The sequence below is a fragment of the Amblyomma mixtum genome, chromosome 2, assembly GCF_055824585.1.
Source record: "Amblyomma mixtum isolate Tamu chromosome 2, ASM5582458v1, whole genome shotgun sequence".
NCBI lineage: Eukaryota > Metazoa > Arthropoda > Arachnida > Ixodida > Ixodidae > Amblyomma > Amblyomma mixtum.
The window spans coordinates 120,420,544-120,442,726 of NC_143013.1; the positions used below are offsets into that span (position 1 = coordinate 120,420,544).

The 22,183-nt window shown below is 47.7% G+C and overlaps 2 protein-coding genes across 4 annotated transcripts in view; both read right to left on the reverse strand.

The window, feature by feature from the left end:
- The window catches only part of LOC149360731 (protein GVQW3-like), a 58,535-nt gene extending 42,337 nt beyond the window's left edge, over window positions 1-16,198 (reverse strand). The window contains exon 1 of the mRNA XM_089567903.1: window positions 16,077-16,198. Within this exon, the coding sequence (XP_089424029.1) occupies window positions 16,077-16,198 (122 nt within the window). The remainder of the gene's footprint in view (window positions 1-16,076) is intronic.
- A 422-nt stretch (window positions 16,199-16,620) lies between these two features.
- CCHa1-R (CCHamide-1 receptor) overlaps window positions 16,621-22,183 on the reverse strand; it is a 425,261-nt gene continuing 419,698 nt past the window's right edge. For all 3 annotated transcript variants that reach the window (XM_089572502.1, XM_089572501.1, XM_089572503.1), the window contains one exon: window positions 16,621-21,821. In XM_089572502.1, the coding sequence (XP_089428628.1) occupies window positions 20,532-21,758 (1,227 nt within the window). In that variant the 5' untranslated portion in view covers window positions 21,759-21,821 and the 3' untranslated portion in view covers window positions 16,621-20,531. The remainder of the gene's footprint in view (window positions 21,822-22,183) is intronic.

Sequence of the window (22,183 nt, forward strand, 5' to 3'; positions counted from 1 at the left end):
TATTTTTTATTTATTTACATATTCTGCAGGCCAATGTTTTGGCCCAAGCAGGATGGGCATACAAATGTAGCATACAACAAGAGGAACATATACAATGCGAGGAAGAACCCATGGGAAACAACACATTTCTTAAAAGAACAACTATGTATATGATAAAACTAACATTGGGTAATAAATGGCAACAACACACCTCATGTATGATATGAATGCAAAATGCATGACAAATAACTCTTCTGGAAGTAAAACAGGATATGGTAAGTATGCAAAATATGGCTTTCTAGTCCTTTCACAAAATCATTGCTCTTAAAAATGTTGGGTGGTAAAGAATCCCCTTATATGCTAGAACTTATATGCTAGTGCTTACTCTGCTGCTGCGTGCAGTGGGATGATCACCCCATTTTGACACTACTAGTTTGAAAGGCCAAAATCACCTTCAGTTGTGTTGAATATCTGGAACTAAAATTGTAAGTATGGTACACTGATTACTCTATTGATTATTCCGGCTTCTATAGTATGAAAAACATGCACTCCACATTTTTACAAAATACGATACTTCAGTCACCCTGTACCCTAAAGGACAGCAGTGCAGGCACGCTAAAGAAAGCTCTGGGAGACTGCTAACTGCAGCCCTTATTCTTGAACATCAGTGACCAATAGTACATGTCCATCTGTGAAGCTACAGCATATAGATTCATGAACAAGAACTAGCATTTGCACTCTGGACATGTACTGCTGATGTTACTTAACTGTCTTTTTCTTTAAAATGTGCGTATCGTTCATTTACCACAAAAGACAAAAATCTGATTTTAGGAAGCAGGTAATTTCTGGTTGATCAGTAGCAATCAAGCTAAATCAAAGCCCTGATTACTCTTGAAAAAACTGACAGTGACTGCCATCAAGCATGAGCCTAAGTCGGTGGTGTACATGACGCATTCACATTACAAAGCTATTCTTTTCAATACTCAGTATGACAGGTTATAATGTACTCTAAATTGTGAGCGGCCGTTTGAATAGAATTTTATTTTGACAAAGTCGGACATTTACAGTATTTACTCGTGTAATTTGCGCCCGCACTTAGATTGTGCACCCCAAAAAGTTCAAACATTTAACCGGATTAAAAAAACATACTCGCACATTTTGCGCACTATGCTGAGCCAGACCACCAGCATGTATACGCGGGTGCGAACTCTGCGCCGTTTACCAGGCTTGCTCGCGCTGGCGGTGGCTATCCCGGACGACCAGCTGCGCGCACCCCAAATCCAAAACTCTACCGTACCGTTTGCTATACGGTTTGCCGCTAGTCAGCCGGGCCACACGCAAGGGCCCCGTTTTGCCCGTTATCTCCTCCCACTGCTGACTTCGCGATTGAATCTTTGCGCGTTTATTGCTTTGAGCTAAGCACGCGCCGTCATGCCACCCCGCGGGGAGCTACATAGCGTGGGCGGGGCGGACGAGTCAACCTTTTTGTTTGCCAGCGAGGGGTGCCAACCTTTTTTTTTTTTTTAGAGCGCAGCTCTTTGGCGTCCGTTCCTGGGTTTCGCGTCGTCGTCGGCCTCGTAACCAGCTCCGCCCCCCTTTCATCCCCCCAGCGCTAGCAGCGACCGACTGATAACGACCGACTGATACCGCTGGATACCGCTAGAGAGTCAAGATAACGTGACTGCATAGAACACCGTCGCCGCCATGCAGAAAGAGGAGGAAAGGGTCCCCCCCCCCCTGTTCTTGTGTGGCGGATAGGGTGCTCTTCAGTTGCCGACGCGCCGGTTATTTCACGTAGGCCCCGGCACGTCGACGAATACGTGACCACCTTCCCACGGCTAGACCTGGTTCTTAGCGCTGCGGAAGCGAGGGTATCATATTGTTTGTGTCGGCATCGGCGGCGTTGTCCCTGAAACCAACTCCGCAGCTGGGGTTGACTCACTATCGAAAAGGTGAAACAGCTTATTTGCTGCGCTCAAATTTCGCATTAGGAAGTAACGTAACCGTCGGTAATTTTTTTAGGACGTGTTCGGATGACTCGCTTGCGCGTAAATTGCGCACCCTCTTTTTGGGGCCCTAATTAAAGAAAAAACGTGCGCAAATACGTACGGTGCTCTATGCCTTATGGAGCTTGTTGGGGAGGAGGGATAACCGCAAACTTGACAGGACTGAAGATCGAGAAGAGGACAGGACGAGCGGTAACTAGCAACTGAAGTTTATTGAAAAAAGACATGTTGCAGCAAAGGTTGCATCTGCGCATAGCGTACGGGAACTAACGGGTCCTGTCAAGTTTGCGGTTATCCCTCCTCCCCAACATGTCTGACCAACTGGCCCAAAGCTTCCCCTTGTTGAACCTTATGGAACTTCTTTTTGATCTCCTTTGTGAACGATCGAACTATAGTTTTAAGGAATCACAGTGCTCTCTTAGTTATAAAACAGTGACTCTTCCCAGGCGCTATGGCCGAGATATAACAACAAAAAAAAATGCACCGCCATACAGATTACTGCTAGGCGCAAACATTTGCACACTACAATTAATATCAAATGGAAATGATGCCCCAAAGAAACTGTGGTGTGCTCGATGCTATAGATGACAAGTATCTCTTTTTATTTTCTTCTAATGAGGGAGTGCGTAAGCTAATAAATAAATAATCATGCACAGTAAGCAGAATTTCATCAGAGCCATGCATAAACCGCAGCCAGTTTAGCAGTAATGACACAATTACTTTTTATCAGTGCGGGAATACTGTAGCCGCGCAACTCGATCATAACGTCTAGCTAAAGCCATTTATTCGCAAATCATTCTATTTCTTGCATGAACACCTACAACGTCATATTGAAAGCATACATGCAGTCAAGCTATACACCTTCTCAATAAGAGCATTTCTTTCCAATCTCTTGAGAATGTATCGAGGTGGTTCCTCACCTGAAGGGGGACGGCATCCGCACGTATACGAACTACGAGCGGCGACATCCGATCGAAGTACTCGGGCAGAAAATGTTTTGAACATACGCAGGTCCATTTTGCTGGTTCCCAGTCGCTTTGGCTTGGTCTAACGGCCTCAGTCCACTGTCTCCTTCGCTCTGGATCTTTCGGAAACCTGTTTGAAAACAATTATCCACTGCACTCGGACAAAGAGCCACCAATAAGGCCGGGGCGGTACGAATACCACGTTCACGCCGTGTCGTGCGTTATGTTCTGCGAGCATGCATTTTACTCATTACGCAGTCAATTAAATACGAAAACAAAATGCAGTATACTTACGTGTGGAAAGTGACGCCCGGTTCTTGTCCTGGCGTGCGCGACATACATCCAGGAACGCAGCAGCTGGGCATCGCAGCGTCTTTGTTGTCAATGGGAGCAGAAGTCTCACTTTCCGCCGTGTCTGACAGCCGCCGACAGCCTGGCGCGGCGCGAAATCGTCTGCTCGCGCCGCTTGCGTTGATCTTCGCGGCGCTCGCATGCCATTGGCTGAGAAAACGGCCAAGTGTCATGGCGGAGCCCTCGCTTCCGGCTTCAAAAAATGTGACGTAGCAGCCTCTCCTCTTTTCCTTCTTTCCTCCATGGCCACGGCCGACCGCGCGAGCCGGCAGCCCATCTCTCCTCTGCTGTGACGTCATGTTGTCACGTGGTGTCACGTGGTCACGCTAAAGGTCAATGGTAGCTCCACCGCCGCGCTCGACGGGCTGTAGTGTAGCTCTAGTAATATGCTTCGCATAAAAAGAAGTAAAGTGCGAGTTAGACGAAATTCTTCTTTGAATGGCCTGAATGTACTACATCTGTCAAACAGAAGAAATTCCACTCTAGGGTGTACAGAAGAAAAACTCAACTTTGCGCGCATTAGAAAGCTCACCACTGTCAGACGATAAACTAGAAAGAAGTTGTGTTACCTGCCTGTCAATAAGGACGGCTCTATTTTGAGCCCCATAGAGAGCAAGTTCATTCAGCGCCATGTTGACGTCTCTTCATTACTTTTGTAATTGTGTGCAATTATTTAATCCAACACACACTGCTGAAGTCATTGACGTGTTATGGTTCGTTTTGATGCACAAAGACAAGCGAAAACTTTGTGTATCTTATCTGGCCACAAGTCGGGCGTTACTCAACCAAAAAAAAATGCTCTGACGAACGCAATACGTAGAAGAGAACTGCACAGGTTAAAATGCGTGGGCACAAGTATCATTAACCGATCTTGAAAAGGTTTGATCTTGCATGGTTAAAATTCATGGCACTCCACAGCATCCAGCCGATACAGCTGCGCTATGCATAAATCGCTTCCGCGCAGCACTGCCCACTGCTTTAAAGGGGAGCCTTTGATCTTACACAGCGCGACGCTTGTTTTTCGTCATGATGAAAACATGAAAAATTGCGGTTCGCCGGAGCTGGAATCCTATATGTGCCCCGCTTTTATCATTGGCTGCCAATTTATCAGTATGGTTTTCATTCTTTCCGACCAACTTATTCAAGAACAGATCAAAACTTCTTTCTTTTAATAACCTCAAAGGTTTTAAGCTGCCTACACCCCTACTTCTCTCCTTGATTCATTTTCTCCTCCCATTCATCCAACAATTTTGCCGGTAGCAATACCAATCAATTTTTTTCTTTTCTCAGCTTTACATCCGCACGTCGTACCTGCTGTGCACCGAAGTCGCCTCGAACCATTGGGGCCTTGAAGTGCTGGCTGAAACCTGTCCAGCTTTAGAAGTCAGGGCCTCCCGATTCCATCAAAATCCATTTCTCTTACATGTCGCCGTAGCCGCAGGTGCTAGAAGGAATATTACTGCCCAAGAGCTGCGGGTGAAGAACAAGCTTCTTTCTGCTTGCGTGTTTTGTACCTTAGCGGCAACCGAAAGAAAATGAGCCGCTCTTGTGGACCTCATTCTCAGCTCCTTGCAAGCTTATCTTTCGTGGTTCTTTTTTGTCCCTGGCTCTGCACTGGTCGGGAAGAAGGCGGTGCGAAAGCGCCGCTGGCCATTTCTATCACATCTCCTAGCTCCCTCTCATTAGCTTCTTTGTTTTAAACCATACGAGCCTCAAAAGAGAAATTAAACAATGTGACTTCTTTTTTTTTTGTCTTTTTATTCGTCCCTTCTTCCTGTTCACGCATCCCTTCCCCGTCAAGTTCCAGCCGTTCAGGAAACTCGTCCCTTCCAGTGTATTAAGGAGGGCGGTAAGTGGAAAGAAAAATGATAGGTGTAACGTTAAGAGATCGGAAGCGGGCGGAGTGGGTGAGAGAACAAACGCGCGTTAATTAATTTATTTATTTATTTACAATACGGCCAGTCTCAGTAAGAGACCGTAGCAGGTGGGCAATCAGTACAATATAGAGTTCAGTACAATACAGATAAATTACAAGCAGGTAAACAAAAATGAGAACTCTTACATAAGTGTTACATAACTACTAGTAGGCAGGTTAGCAAAGAATACCTTGAAGATTAAGAACTGAAACAAAAAGAAATCAAGTACAGCAGGAGTCGTTCATTCCAGCAAACATGCTAGTATTAGAAGTATTTTACAATAGAAACTAGAAGAAAGCGAAAAAGAAGGTAACGGGTGGCAATACGCATGCAATCATCCTTAAAAATAACATGTCAAGAAATGTCACTAAGTAGCTGTTGGGCAGTCATCTGGTAAAATGTAGGACTATTGGCACTTTACTGATTCTTGTTGCTTTCTACTAATCTTGAGGTGAAGGAAGATAGTGAGTCCGACATGGTAATCGATGGATCGAGCTGATTCCATTCGCTGATGGCTAAAGGAAAGAAAGAATGCTTGAGTGTGTTTGTTCGGCATGAGTATTCAGTCAGCGTGTGCACATGCTTGTGCCGGGATTGCCGTGACTGTGAGAAGGATGCATATTTAGACACATCTATACTGTAGGTGTTGTGTAATAACTGATATAAAAATGATATCCTTGTTGTAATCAAGATGAAGAAGTGGGCTTGGTCAGGGCATGTACTGTGAAGGCAAGATAACCGCTAGTCCTTAAGGGCAACGGAGTGGATTCCAAGGGAAGGCAAGCGTAGCATGCAGAGGCGGCAGAAAGTTAGGTGGGCGGATGAGATTAAGCAATCTGCGGGAATACGGTGGCCGCAACTGGCGAAGGACAGGGTTAATTGGAGAGACATGGAAGAGGCCTTCGCCTTGCAGTGGGCGTAGTCAGGTTGCTGCTGCTGATGATGATGAATTCGAGCCAATCGCGATATTTTAATTTTGTTAATCTTGCGCTTCTGGAAAATCATTGCGCTAGCTATCACAGGTGACGCGGGTGTGCTGCAACTGTGCGATTGTTTTTGTCATCACAGAGCAGGGAAGTGAAGCGCGAACCCATCTAATAAATAATGAAGACAACGATACCGCTTTTGTACGACTTGTGCACTCGGTGGTACAGCTTGTTTGCACACGTAACTGTTAGTTCATGGCATCCGGCAGAATGTCACGCAGCCATAACGGCCACGATAACGGCCACGATAAAAAAAAACGGACAGATCTAGTGTTTCTAGCTCCTAAATGCAGATCACATTTGCCTATGTTGAATTATAAGCATCGTCGGACTTTAGCTGCCACAGAGCCGTTTTTTATGTCATTAGAGCTCCGTGCTTCGCGCCATACAAATGTGTACTCTTTTTTCACGCACTGTAAGGTGCGTTCATTTACGTGTTACCTGCTTCACTGCCTGCTGCACAGATTTTAAGACTAACTGGCCTAGCCGAATAAACACTCTTACGACACCAAACACGGAGCCATAGTCCGAAAAGAGTTGCGTAAGAAACTTGTCGATTGTTTTTACAGTGTCAACGATGAAGGGAGGGTAGGTAGACTACGTTGTCCGCAGATGTCCACAGTAACATCGTCACGGGTTGGTTGGCACGATTCCGTTTTGTGGGGCTAGCTTGAACACTGGAACATGGAAGTATTGACCAAATGTTTTAGGGGAATCCCCCAAGGTGGAATAGATTTGTAATAAGGGAGTAATTACTCATTGACGTCCACCCGAGCGCAGCCATACGGCTACAAAGGGCGCAGCCATACGGCTACAAAGGGTGCGCTTTAATTGTGAACCACGCACCCGCAGCGACAGCACTGATTACTTTCCCATCAGTTAATAAGCATCAAAGAATTGTTATCCTGCCTCTTCGGCACAGTTTTATTTTAAAGAATTCAGGCTTCACCGAGATATTTGGCCTTTCTTTCAGTTTCCAGAATCGAAAGACACAGCGTGACAGCACAAAACTAAGCGCCATGATTGGAGAAAAAATGTGGGATGGAGCCGTTTTTTTCCACTGTTCTTTTCTTATCATGCTTTGTACTGAATTATTTCCAAAATATTCGAAAAAGATGACCTTCATAGTTACTAACCTAGACAACATCAATATTTGCAGCGTTCTCAGAGTATCTGTTTCTCAAAAATAATTTACGAGATTCTGCCAACGGACCTTCTTTCCGGAAATACATCGTTCTTAGCACGGCAAAGAGCAAGTTGGGGCTAGGCAGCTAGAAATCGAGTCGACGGTCTAAGTTAGCGCTTTCTGCACCGGAAACATGACAGTAATTACGTAATGAGTGTGTAATTCTTGTTTCCTTCAAAGGTTCGACGCCACCTCATTGAACAGCTCTCCAGCATGAGCAAGTTACTTTGTTGCGTTTTTCATAGCGTGATTCTGGCTTGCAGTCCACTCTTTTGCCCTGCAACTTTAGTAAGCTATTTCACATCGCAGTTTCAGCCAAATTCCTGGTTGTTTGCGGGGCCTTGCGATATGAGAACTAAAGTGCATGCTTTAAGACCTCCAATCGCTCCGCTTATTTTCACTGTGACCCATTTCTTCTGCCCTTAGCATGAAGAACTCCCTTGAACATGAGGGGTAATTTACCCCATTTCTGACGCAATGTGCTCGAGGAACACTATGAAGGTGTGCCCAGGCGCGTCGCTGAGACCTCACTTGCCATAACGCCTGTCATGCGGCGTAACGATTGCTGCAACTACTATGGCGCGTTTCGGGATAATTCAGGAATTATCCAGGTTGATCCGGCACATTGCTTTTCTAACAACTCCTGAAATGTTTTACCCTCCTTTCTGTTATATTGCGTATTAGTGCCGACATGTGCATGCAAAGAAAACTAAGTACTTTCGTAATGGGTAAGTGTTTTACAGAGACCGAAATGTCCCCTCTCCGGATTCACAGTTTCTAGTACATAACGCCTTGCTGAAGGTAGAATAATTTCCTCGTCACAGTTTGAGCGTAAGGACTAATTTGAGACTAGAATTCATTGTAAAGAGGAATACTGACAGCGGCGGAAGCAGCACCACCAGCGCACGGCGCGAGATTGTTGTATTGATGACCGGAGCCCTGACTGCCAATTTGGCTAGCTCGCCCTAGGCTGTTTTCCCTGTAAATCCTGTTACAACTTGGTGGAGCTGTGCTGGATACAGCCTTTGGCCTACGTCCTGGACCTTCGCAGAAGAACCATCGCGTCAACTTCCCGAGATCTTGAGGTAAGAATTGAGTATTCGGTGGAAAGTTTAAGGTCTTGTTTGTTCCATCCGAATGTGGTCGACCTTTCTATGAAGAGCCTCACCACCTTGGTCTTTGTCGAATTAGGCGCTGCTTTGTAATTAATGAGAAACTGTGATGCAGGCTTCGCCAAGTCACGACGCCACTATCAGGGTTACCTAATGCGCAGCGAATCTCTCCTTTGGCCGCCTGCACAGCCAAAGTAATCAGTCGCGGTTCTTTGCTTACTGTTGAATTCGTTGTTCTTTCATCGTACTCGCATGGCATCATTTTAGATTGCGACTTTGTATCCCACAATGAAGCCCTCATAGACAGGTCTCATGCCGAGCTCGAACTTCTCCCGTCCAGCGCTGCCTCGCCTCGTTTTCGTGAAACTGTCTGTGGCTGGCACAATCGAAGTTCCTCTGTGCTCATCTGTCCAAATCCCTACCTCCTGCCTCACTGTACTTGACGGCGCCATCTTCTTTACACCATCCGACGTCTTCTTCTCTAATCACATTCTGCCTCTGCCATTCGCTGTGCTTTCCAAGACGGCTGCAGCGTAATCCCGGTCCCAAACCCTTTTCTGAACCCCTGTTTATTTCTCTGCGGCGAATTCCTTGGCCATATTGAGCTCTTCGATTCCTTGCTCGCTCCTGACCGTTACACCCACTTCTGTTCTCTAACTCTGACCGCATCTCAAGCTCCGGCAACAGTCGACGCCTTTGCTGACTCTATCGACGCCACTCTTGCCACACCGCAGTTCGACCAGCGCCTTCATTTACTGAACAAGCTTCGCTCTTTTTTCGATGTAGCTGAAGACGTAGCTCTACCGTAACCCAAAGCCCGCACTGTGTTTAGGCTGCCGAACGCCAGATTATTGGCAACCAGGTGGACGACATGCTTCAGTGAGGAGTAATTCCACCTTCTAGTAGCCTTAGCCCTCTCTTTCGTCCTAGCGAAAAAAAAAATGGCGCATCACGTTTTCGTGTCGATTATTCATGCCTTAACAAGTTCATCTGCAGAGACGTTCATCCGCAGCCCCGAATCGATGACGCCTTTGACTGCTTACAGGACGCTGAATTCTTTTCATCTTTATACCTGCGATCGGGGTATTGGCAGGCGTCTGTGGCGGAGGCTGACCGTGCCAAGATGGCTTTTGTGACACCAGATGGCCTGTCATGCCTTTCTACCTTTGTAATGCCCCAGCGACTTTCGAGCGCATAATGGATTGCATTTTACGCGGCCGGAAATGGAAAATGTGCCTTTGCTACTCAGACGACATCGTCGTCCTATATGCCGATTTCGAGACGCACGTTCACCGCTTGGAACACGTGTTGACATGTTTAACTGAAGCGAGGCTCCAACTTAATATTAAAAAAATAGACAATGGCTCAGCTCTGTCTAATCCTGCATACACTAGCGAAAAGCTTCAGTTATGCTTGGCTTGACGTCATGGCTGTCGCAGTTCGCGCACAATGCACTGGTAGCACCACGATAGCAGTGGACACGTTCGGCCGTCCACACACTGCCTGTACGGAGGCGGAGGAGGTAACGGGAATCGGAGCGGTTAAAACTGCCCGCAGGAATGCAGAGTGGAGGGTTGCCGGCTGCGACGCGGGGAACACGCGGATGCAACGAAAGGACAAACGGTGGGCGAGGAGGCGAAGCGCGCAGTTGTAGCGACAGCGAGAAGACGACGCACATGAGCAGTAGCGCGCGGCTGCGCCGAAAGGTCAGGCGACGGAGTCGGCGGCGGCGACAGCTGCGGTAGCGGCGAGGAGTGACCCCCTGCGCGGCGCGTGACGTCACTCGGTTTCGCGCATGCGCATAACTCACCAGTTCGGCTCACGCGAAGCTCTGCTCTGACCCGCGTAGTGAAGCTTTTGCTTCAAAAGTGTCGCTTCGTCGCCCACCAACTGAAAATTTTAGGTCATGCCGTCTCTAAGGACGGCGTGCTTCCTGACCCAGCCAAACTTCATGCCATAGCTGGGTTTCCCAACCCGTTAACTCTGAAGGAACTTCGAAGCTTTCTCTGCCTGTGTTCTTACTTCCGACGTTTCATCCGCAATTTTGCCTCCATCATCGCGCCACTGACGAATGTTCTCCGGGGCGGCAACGACCTGTCCAGTTGGTCACTTGACTACGACGGCGCGTTCATTACCTTGAACCAGCTGCTCAAAGCGCCTCCCGTTTTACGACACTTCAACCCCACTGCTCTTGCCGAAATTCGCACCGATGCCAGTGGCTTTGGCCTCGGTGCTGTACTTACACAACGTAAACCCACGTTTGACGAGTGTGCCGTTGCGTACGCGAGCCGTGCCCTGACAAAACCGGAGTCCAACTACTCCGCCACCTAGAAAGAATGCTTGACCATTGTTTGGGCGTTTGGAAAGCTTCGCTTTTACGTTTCCGGCCGCCCTTTCGACATCGTCATGGACCATCATACCCTAGGTTGGCGGGTTTCCTTGAAGACAAAGCCGAAAGTTGGGCAAGTTCGATAACGTTCATGATGTAACAATAGCGGGAAAGGAACACGAGGGACGGAAATGTCACCTTAATGACGGAAATGTCACCTTTTTAATGTCAACTTTCCTCATTTATCACCTCATGATTCTTCTTTCCTTCTTAACAGCAGTGCCGGCGGTTGTTGGAACTTTTGATGTAATCAGGCAGCACCTGTGGTGGCGGTGTGCTGACGTGAAATGCGCATGTGACGGTTTTTATCGCTGTGTTTGACCTCTAGAGTATAAATGTGAAGCTTTCTATGAAATAAACTAGTTGGAAGTTCCGCTTTGTACATGTCGTTTGTGTTTCCTTGTTTTCGTCCCGTCGTCCTGTCCTTTCAAGGAAAGGAAACGACTCCGATAAGCGCTATAATTAAAGGGGGACACAGATCCCAAGATGTTGGACGGGAGCGCCAGAAGGTCGGCGTGGTGCCCTACTTTCATAGAATGGCGCATGGGCTAAAGAAGGTTGTAAGTTGCTACGGCGTCCAAGTGGTTTTTTCCTGTCTAAATAAGTTGAGCAGTTTGTGCTCACAGATACGGAACAGGCAAAAAGGTGTTGGCGATAAGCGAAAGAGGCGTGGGTGCACCGTTAGGCACCGCGCCCCGTTTGCACCCTGCAGCTAGGGTGCAGTGTACAAACTACCATTGTCTTGAGGAGCTGTCTATATAGGGCAAACGGGTCGACGCCTCAACGTTAGGCTGGGTGAACACCCTAATTTTTTAAAAGATTATTACCGGAATCTTCCTTAGCATTGCCGAGAATGCAGCAGAAAAAGAAGAGCAAAAGGAGAAAAATTGCACACCGGTTTTTTCTAGTACCGTCATACTTTTCAGGCATCGCGTTCAGCGCGTGGGTGAGATAATGGTATCACATCTTATTAGGAAATGTCAGAATCTGTGTATCAGCGAGCCCTCTGTTACTATGGCAGACTGAATTTGATTTCTTAGCCTCCGTATCGCATTGACATCCTTTTTGATAAGTGATTTCTTAACTGATTCTTCCACAGCGATGAGTGGCACCTGTAGCTTACCATTCCTTTTTTTAATCTCTGACTTGGGCTTCCGAGGAGGGGCTGCGTGTTTATGTTTTTTTTGTGTTTTTTAAATTGACTACTATAAATTGCGTATTTGAGCAATAAACCCCAGTCGCGAGTGAGTGAGTGAAGAAACTTTATTTCCGCCAGAAGAAGACCCGTGCCCCTCCGGGTCCGCACGCAGGCGTCCGGGGAGGGGCAGCGTCGCAGCTGGAAGACTAGCAACGGTATAGTCGCGCAGCTTCTGCTGCCAGGCGGGTAGCGTATCGTTGTATGCTAAGGTCGGCACTTCTGAGTATGGTCTCCCATTCCTCTGCATTATTGATTCTGCCATATCCTGGGGCACTGGGGCATCTCCATAGTATGTGTCCGAGTGTAGCGATATGCCCGCAGAACTCGCACACCTCCGCATCCTCCCTCGTGTCACCTCCTGTCCAGCTCCTCCAGAGCGGGGATGCGAAGTTTCTAGCTTGGAGTCTTCTCCAGTCATAGGCCTCAGCCGAGCTAAGCGATCTATCCGGAGGAGGATAGATCCTTTTGTTCTTTTTCTGAATGTCTGTGATGCTATTAAAGGTATTGGTTTCCTCTTTAGTGCTGAATTCGTATGAGGTGTCCACGGCTCCCCGGGGTAAAGAGGAGCGGGCGAGCCTGTGGGCGGCCTCGTTTCCAACCAGACCCGAGTGGGCTGGGGTCCAGATAATTTGAATATTGTGGGCTGGGATAAAGTCTTTTAGATATTTAGCCGCCATTTCGTGGATGCGTCCCTTGCTGTAATTTCTAATTGCGGCTTTGCAGTCGCTTACTAGCGCTTGTCTTCGTCGTTTCCTTCGTCCCTCGTGTTCCTTTTGCGCTATTGTTACATCATGTTCCTTGAAGACAATGCAGGCCGCCTCGTTCGCTGGGCACTACGCCTCGCAGAATGCGATATCAGTGTGATATATCGCTCCTGCTGAAAACACAACGGCGCCGACGCTTTGTCCACCTTTCCACTGACACCTGACGATGTCTGCCACTGGCAAGTTCGTTGTGATTTTCTGTCGTTTTGTACAGATACCATGGACAGAGAGTAACCAAAGGACCCCTGAATATTTTAGAGCGCAGCTCTTTGGCGTCCGTTCTGGGTTTCGCGTCGTCGTCGGCGTCGGCCTCGTAACCAGCTCCGCCCCCAATGTCACGCTTTTCAATTGGTCGAAATGCTCGTGACGTCACAGTGCGCGAATTTCAAATGGGGCCAATTGTACTTTGGCTAGTAACCATGCAACCAATCAAAGGGATTGTATAGTGATGCTGCAACTAAGTTGGACTGAGTTTAGTTAATTGCTTAATTAATCAATTAGCCTAATTAATATAGAGGAGAATGAAGAGGTCAGAAGAAAAGAAAAGAAAGACGCGCGCCGCAGCGACAACAGCGTCCGCGGAAGGAGACGCTGCTGAAAAAAACATAAGTACGAAGCCAAGTTCCCTCCACCATCACGCACTTCCCCACTCAGTAAGACGTTGCTCGTTTCATATACGTTGTGTCGAACATCCTAGACAGTTCCAACAATTGACAGGTTAATGACAGAACACGATGGACAGAAATACAATAATATAAATATGAAATAGCCTAATTAACCTTTCTAGTTTTGACCGCATAAATCAATAAAACCGAGAACGAAATTGGTCGAGTTGGGGAATCGAACCAGGGTCTCCGGAGTGCGATACGAGCACGCTAGCCACTCCGTAATGCCAGCTGAATGGTTTGGAATGAACAAAGGCGCGTCTAGCTAATACGGCGTCTTCGTTCACTCCCATCTTCCCCCTTTCCCTTACGGCGAGGTGCAGGTGTCCACCCAGATATGCGAGAGAGATACATTTCCTTTCCTCAAAAAAAAAAATAAATTTACCGTCCAGCAAGGCGTACAGCCGAATTGGCGATGGCGTTCTGTGGACTCCCTGGCAGCGTTGCAAGACGCTGTCGCGTTCCACTCTTACAGGCGAAGCTTAACATGTTAACCACACATCAGTAACACACGCAGACAGCCAATGGACGCGTCATTCGCTGGCAGCACTTGATTCATCATTCACAACCACATTCGTGACAGAATGCTGTACTAAGGCTATCGCCTTGCACCACTTTAGTCGCCAAAGTGACTCCTAATTTTAGAGCGCAGCTCTTTGGCGTCCGTTCCTGGGTTTCGCGTCGTCGTCGTCGTCGGCCTCGTAACCAGCTCCGCCCCCCTTTCATCCCCCCAGCGCTAGCAGCGACCGACTGATAACGACCGACTGATACCGCTGGATGCCGCTGACGCCGCTAGAGAGTCAAGATAACGTGACTGCATAGAACACCGTCGCCGCCATGCAGAAAGAGGAGGAAAGGGTCCCCCCCCCCCTGTTCTTGTGTGGCGGATAGGGTGCTCTTCAGTTGCCGACGCGCCGGTTATTTCACGTAGGCCCCGGCACGTCGACGAATACGTGACCACCTTCCCACGGCTAGACCTGGTTCTTAGCGCTGCGGAAGCGAGGGTATCATATTGTTTGTGTCGGCATCGGCGGCGTTGTCCCTGAAACCAACTCCGCAGCTGGGGTTGACACACTATCGAAAAGGTGAAACAGCTTATTTGCTGCGCTCAAATTTCGCATTAGGAAGTAACGTAATCGTCGGTAATTTTTTTGTTCGTACGTTTTCTCTCCAATCCCTCAGCTCCATCAATGCCTCGTTTCCTACGCCGTCAGGCTGCTCACTTGGCCATTCGAGTTAGTCACCTGTAGCGACGTAACTACGTTTCTACCGGTCGGAAGTGGTTGCTTGCCGTTCCTGCCCTTTCAAGGTCGACAACCTCCGCCCTCTTTCACAATGACCGGCAGTCTCCTCATGCCGGTGTCTTTAAAACATACAGACGATTTCGTCTCCGCTGTTAATGGGGTGATGTGTTCACCTACGTCTACAAGTACGTCCGCTCATTCTTTGTCTGTCAACATCGCAAGCATGACCCTCGCGACTCAGTCGGCCTGATACAGCCGCTGCCTTGCCCTTTCCAGCCTTTCGACCACGTTTTGGCTTACCTTACATTGCTCCTGAGAACCGCTGCTTTATTGTAGCCGTCGACCAGCTGACAAGTTACGCTGAAACCACAGCCCTCCCTGCCACTACGGCGCCACACGTTGCATCTTTCATCTTGCGTCGCTTAATTCTTCGTCATGGAGCAGCCCGGTAACTGCATAGTGACCTCGGCGTGCCTTTCTCTCCTAGTCCATGGAATATCTTCTAAAACAACGTAAAATCTCTCACCATACCGCAGCGGCCTACCACCTGCAGTCCAACGGCTTGACGAAACGGTTTAACCGCACCTTGGGCGATATGTTCTGGTCAAAAGTCTTCAGGCTGCAGGGTCTAGTTTTCACCGGTATATCCTGGCACTTAAGAGGCCGATAAAGCTATCAAGGTTCTCAGAGGCTAGAACGATGCTTCTTCTACCTTCTACAGATACTTTCAACTTCAGGGATGTCGTAACTTCCCGACTATACTGTTCAAAAGCAGACCATTTGGCCTGGCAACTTTTGAACTACCTTGTACGTGTCTTCCGACCATTCCAACTGGGACCGGATCCTGCCCGTCATCACTTACGCCTACAACACCGCCACGCCGACCACCACTGGATTCTCACCATTTTTCGCTCTCTACAAGCAAGAACTTTCCTCCCCGCTAGATATTGTACTTTCTTGACTGCCTAACAACTCTGAGTGCACCACCATTTCAGAAGCTTCCATGCACGCCGAGGAGTGCCGCCAGCTCGCTCGGTCGTTGTCGTCCGGCGAGCAGGGACGTCAAAAGTTCCGCTTTTCCGAGAGAGTCGCTCCCGACTCTCTCGTCTGGCTTCGCGTGCCTTCTAGACACCCGACCAAAACTTTTCGCCAAATATCACGGACCTTACCGCATCGTAGAGCGTGTTTCCCCGGTCAACGACATTGTAGACCCAGTGAAACAGGCAACAGATTTCGACTGACATAACTGCGAGACAGTTCATGTGTCCCGCCTGAAGCTGTACTATGACCAGTATGTGATATCTCCCTGACTCACCAGAATAGCGTCAGCTTCAGCCCGGGTGAGAATGTAAAGAGGAAGATGAGCAGCGGCGGCATCCGCACCGCCAGCCAATGGCGCGAGATCATTGCATTGATGATCGGAGCTTGGAGCGCCATTTTGGCTAGCTCTCCTTAGGATGTTTTTCCTGAACATTCCATTACAGCATAATAAGGCAATGTGTTCTCTGTTCATTGTAGCGAGTCTTACATCAAGTACGCATACGGTAAAAATTTTCCTCCAAAGCTATAATACATTTTCAGTTTTCTCTAGATTTCGACTTATATTGCTTGCATCTTCATTATAATTGAAAATAATTCATTTCACTCACTCATTGACGTCACATTTCTTAGGCAAAGCTTCTTGCCTCGTTCGTAAGGCTATTTTATGACAAAGATACGTCATGATTCTTAGTTCATTCAGTACGACTCCTACTACACTTATGAATACTGCATTCCCTTTGGGTGTATGAGAAGATGAAAAGGGTTGGGATAGGAGAAAATGAAAAAGCTGGGTTGGAGTTTGTACGAATTAGATTTTATTGTCATATCGAAGGTACGTTTCACAGAATTCGAGCACTGTTTGTCTGTACACGAAAAAACAACAGTGCGTTGGATACGTATACGTCTGTATCACTATTCGCTGGACTGAGATATGCACACAATAACAAAAATTTCCTTTTGACAAAGAGCTTCTGGGAACACTATGTCGATGAAATGCAGTATATAAGGCCAAACAGAGCCATCACAGTAACACGCACATAAATTACTATGTACACTTTCTTTCGGAATGAAAATGCCACTACGACTACAAGGTGCTGAAACACACTGACACCATAGTACGAAGACAGGAATTCGTGACATCAAATAATACAATGCGAAAATCACAGGTTATGACTGCAGCGGCACAAAAACAGAGGCCGCCTTGAAGAATGCCTGAAATACATTTTAGGTCAGTGGATGAAGCGGTAACGACATAATAAATTGTACATTTCTTGGCTCTGTAAAAAGTCTACCGACAACACGATTAATGAGACAGAGATCGGCACTACTTCAAGGGCGAGAAATTATCACCAACGTGATATATTACAATACAACAACTAAGAGCGACATGAAGAAACATGGAAAGTTTTAATTTAAAAACAAAGTCTGAAAAGTTGTCTTAACAGAACCATAAAGAGGCCAGCCATAATTTCGTGCCTACAGTTCGCATGAGAGTGATGAGATTCATTCGCATAATTGCCCCGAGACACTGCCGCTTAAAATGCCATATTGAGCGAGAACTAAGACTTTAAAACATTCAGTGTAAACAACCAAGAAATCTAAGCACACAAAGGCATCAATGTTTATGAAAGGAGAGTGACTTGTGACTGGCTCTTCAGCGCTCAGTGTTAAAAGGAACAGTACTATTGTAGCTTGCTGATGCTCTACTCATACCTTTATGCCTGAAATGACAGCAGGAGCTTAGCTGCTTTTCTTACATCAGCAGCTGTGTACACATTGTCACGAACCACACCCTCCAGCCTGGAGCCAGTAGGAAAGTTTTCAGCATGCCCTTTGATGGTTGCAAGTCCGCAAAATCTAGCTTCTTATGAACCCCTTTTCTCTGAATAATGCAAAATTCTGCTATGCCTCACTCCGTTCCTTGAAAATCACTCACCTCTGTATGCGCTGCAACTGGGGACTTCGTCTCAATCGACATAGAAGCACCGCAAGAGGCTGGATTTACTCCTTCTAGATGATTTTACTGTCGGATAATTTTTCCAGAAGCAGTAATTGGGGTATTTTATCTGTGCATACTTAGTGCTTAAGCATGTAAACGAAGTGCATGATCCCCCGTTGATTTTTTTGCCTACCTTGAAAAATGTAGCCATACATAGCCAGGATCAATTAAATGTTCAGGCTTGTTCCTTATCTAGTATGATGAGTGTCGTCATGGCATTGTATACTTCAGAAAAGGCTTAAATCTAAGCTTTGGTATGATCGTTAGTAGAAGCTGGAGCGTTCTGGAATCAAATATGATTGACAAAAGGTGTGAGTAGGCTGTGCGCCAAAAATTATGAGGTGCACTTATGTCTTCTTACGTGCGTAAATGCGAAAAGTTTTGCGTGGTCCGCCATCTGAATAACCGTCTTTCCGTCTTGGGGCATCGCTAAGTGGCCGAGGTCGCGTCCTCTGCGTTACCACGCGCGCGCCACCTGTTGGCTCAGCGTCGCACATTTCAAGGGGTGTTTTCAGTGTGCGCCGCATGATGGCGCTGCGACATGCCAAGCAAGAAGGAAATTTACCGACAATGTACTTTTGCACTCGGTTAATGACCATATTTGTAATTTATGTGGTCATAATTACTCTTGTACGCCTCAGTACGTGTCTCGAAGATACGTTTCGAAGACAACTTTGCTGTCACTAGACGCGCCTTTAATCAGCGTCTTTAATTATCCCCGTCTCGCACGCCTCAGGCCTGAGTTCGATTCCCGCCTAGACCCCAGTTTTTATTCCTTAGTTCCTGTCTTGTTTGGTTATGGATTATATTGTGGATTTTGGTGTGAGAATTTGGATTATGAATATAATTATTAATTGGCTTTCTGGATGGCTATAGATTGGATTGCTCATTTGGCTATCGATTGGGGAAAGAGAGCCACAGTGACACATCATCTCCATGGCATTCTTGATGCAAAAAAAATGTGTCTGCATGAGTAATTGTGCGAATAGCCGCAGGACTTAACAGAAAAGTCGAATGAAATACGAAAATATTTAACTGCTTTTCTGTAGTAAAATCTGCGAAGACGTGCCCAATGATGGATGTTCCGCTAGAGCCTGGAAATTCCTGCGCCGTAGCCAGTGCACGTTCCTGTACAATACTGAAATACCGGCGCTAACAAAAGTGTACAGCGATTGGTCCCAGTGACCGCACTAGTCCTGCGTACAACACAGCAAGCGTAACGACGCAGCAAGAATACCCGTTAGAAAGGTAATTAGTTTTTCACGCGCAACTTTTGAGAACGCATTGGCCATTCAGGTTCCTTGAGATCTGCGGTGTTCAACAAGTGTACATGGTGGGCACCCACGAGCCTGTGGTAAATATGCGCGGGATACATCTAGGACAGGGTCTAGAGAGTGATAAATGGGGAACAACGACAACAATCTGTACAAGATTCTCCTACAATGTTTTACTTGTCTGCACATTCACTCAACAAGGAATGCACCAATATGGAAAGCCAGTATGTTGGCACCGGAAGCAGATTTCAGTCATAACACCACATCACTGTACACCGCCGCAGGTAACAGAGTACGGTGTACCCACCGCCGCGGCCAAAAGTCTGAAATTCAGGGTAACTGTGGCGCAAATACATGTCACTGCGGTCTGACGGAGCCTGCCGGGTGCGGAGACCTACTAAATGCTTGCACGTAAGATTTTATTAGTCCCATTTGTTTACTGATTCACTAGCATCGAGGGAGCCAGCAGGGTCCCTCGATGGGCAGCACACGCAGCACAGGGCAACAAATTTCAATTTGACGGCTTAAGATCAACACACCGATGGGCACAAATGCTGCGTCATTTATCGCTTCACAAATACAAAGAATGACAGCGGCATACACATTGGCACCACGTGTCTCCTCCGTACAGTAGTTGAGCAGTGGCCCAAAGTCATCAAGATAAAAGCCGGCGGCCGTTGGCTCATGCGCAAGTCGCCGCACCAAGCAGGTGGCGGCAAAGAGCGCCGTCAATTAGGTTTCCGTTGCCCTCAAATTTTTCTTGCAATGGCACTATACATTATAGCGCAGTATAGAAAATGCTCAAGTCATGCAAAAGGTCTACCGGAAAAGTTTCGAGGTATAATGGGCAGGCATGCAATCGCAAAGAAATATATGGGTCAGAACACCCACTCCTGCGAGTTGCAGCGTTCTCGCATGTCGACAATTGACGATTTCTTTCATGACGTTTAAACTACCGTGCATAAATACACGATTAGTATGGGACTACACTCAAAACGCTCAAAGTGTACAGCAGCTTAGTTTCACGTGTTCTCCTTCATGTATGCCGACAGTCGCTGTCCGCCTTGCTTCTGAGCACAGCACATGTCATTAGAACCATAGACAATAGAACGTAGACCCCTTGCGTCCCAAGTAATCTTCTTTAAGCTGCCTCACTACTAGCACCATCAAGCCTTACAAGGGCAGGTACCGTTGACCTGACTGGTGCTGAGAATGTTTTTGTTGCGGCCGCGTTCACCACAGGTCTCTTTCGTACTGCACGAGTTGAGAAAACGTGCGTGGCGCTCGATTGACGGCGAAGAGGCTTCCTAACATTTGGAGGTCTTAGCCATGCAGCCGACAAGCACGTTCAAAATGTATCCTCCGACATGAACCTCAAGTCCGGTTCGTCGCTAGGCGGCAGTCCGTTCTGTCCATTACACCTGAGCCTCGCCCTCCTGCGGAGGCAAGACATTTGTCAGATCCTTGTCGACGCGGTACACTTGGACGTGCTCGAGCTGTGCATGGTGCGGAAAGAGTAAGAGTTGTTGCGGGAGTGCACTCCTTGCCGCCGACCGCAGAAGAGGTAGTACTTAAAGTGGTTCCGGAACACTCCGCTCACCAGGTACAGAGCAATGGGATTCAGGCAGGAGTTGACGAAGGTCATCACGTAGCCCATGATCTTCCAGACGTGCCAGAAGCTGTTGTAATGTGACGGTGCGTCCGGCGCGAAATAGTACCACATCATGAACACGTGGTTGGGAAAGAAGCAGACCGCGAACAACACGACGAAAGCAAGGGCAATCTTTGCCACCTTGACGCGAGCCTTCATCTGCTTCAGCTGGGCCACGCCACCGCAACCTGGCTGCGTAAGGTGGGCTCGCGATGTCCGGATAAGTTGCCGAGCCATCATGCAGTAGAATGTGGCGATGATGATCAGTGGGAGCGCGTATTGGATTAGGAACTTCATCAGCACCATGAGTTTAGGATACCAGGGCCCAATCTCGGGTGGGAATGGGTAGCACACGCAGAAGTGAAGCTCGGGCGTCACCTGTACTTTCATGACGAAAGAGTTGTGCGCACCGGGCACGGCCATGAGGATGGCAACCATCCAGACGGAAACAGTGAGCATGATAGTGACCGTCCTTCTTGTGTGTCGCCGTCCCTTGTGGTTGAGGAGCGGCATGGCGATGGCTACGTAGCGGTCTATGCTTAGCACGGTCAGCGTGAGCACGGTTACGCTTATGGATACATCTCTGAGGAACTCACTCAGCTTGCACAAGAACAGTCCATAGGGCCACGAGTCCAGGATGTATATTGTGCTGATGAAGGGCACAGTGCCAGCGATGACGATGAAGTCGCCGATGGAGAGGCTCATGATGTAAATGTTGGGAACACTGCGCATTGTCCTATTTCTGATGAACACGAGGATTAAAGTTCCGTTCCCGAGCAGTCCGACGAGAAATATGAAGGCGAACACTGTGGGCACCACGTATGTCTCTAATCTCTGCTCGTACGGCACAAACTCCCCGGAGTCACCGTAGCCTGTCGTCAAATTCAGGTGAGACGTTGGGGTGGTGTCATTGTAAGAGCCCGACAGGGACTGCTCCTTTGCCACGCGCAGAGTCACTGCCGTGGCGTTCGCCACCAGGGGCCTTAGTGTTGATGTGGAGAGCATGTTGTAGCTTTCCAGTACGGCTGCCATGTGCAAGAGACAGGGGCCTCCTGGTCCTTTCCGTGGTCAGATGAAGGTGTCCAGCTACAGGTACTGCAAAAACAGAAAGGAAGAAAAGTTCGTTGTAGTCGGGAACGCCACACACACTTCAAAATCCGGAATATAATTTGAATAGCGACTACAATATGACAGAAAAATTAACGGTTTTGCTTGACACAATGAAAACCGCTTGGATTTCGCGTAACCTCCAACATATTTTGCGCTCTCCTGGGCCAAAAAGCGACCTCCGTAGTTCCACTGTGCTCGTTTAAACAAAACAGATTGTTCGAAGCATGCACACTCCGGCGCACATATTCCATGTGGCCGGCCGCACCTGGGATCTGGAAGCATTTGTGCCGAATTCGTGGTAATCACTATAATTTTTTTAGTACGACGGGAAAGGCGGTGTCATCACC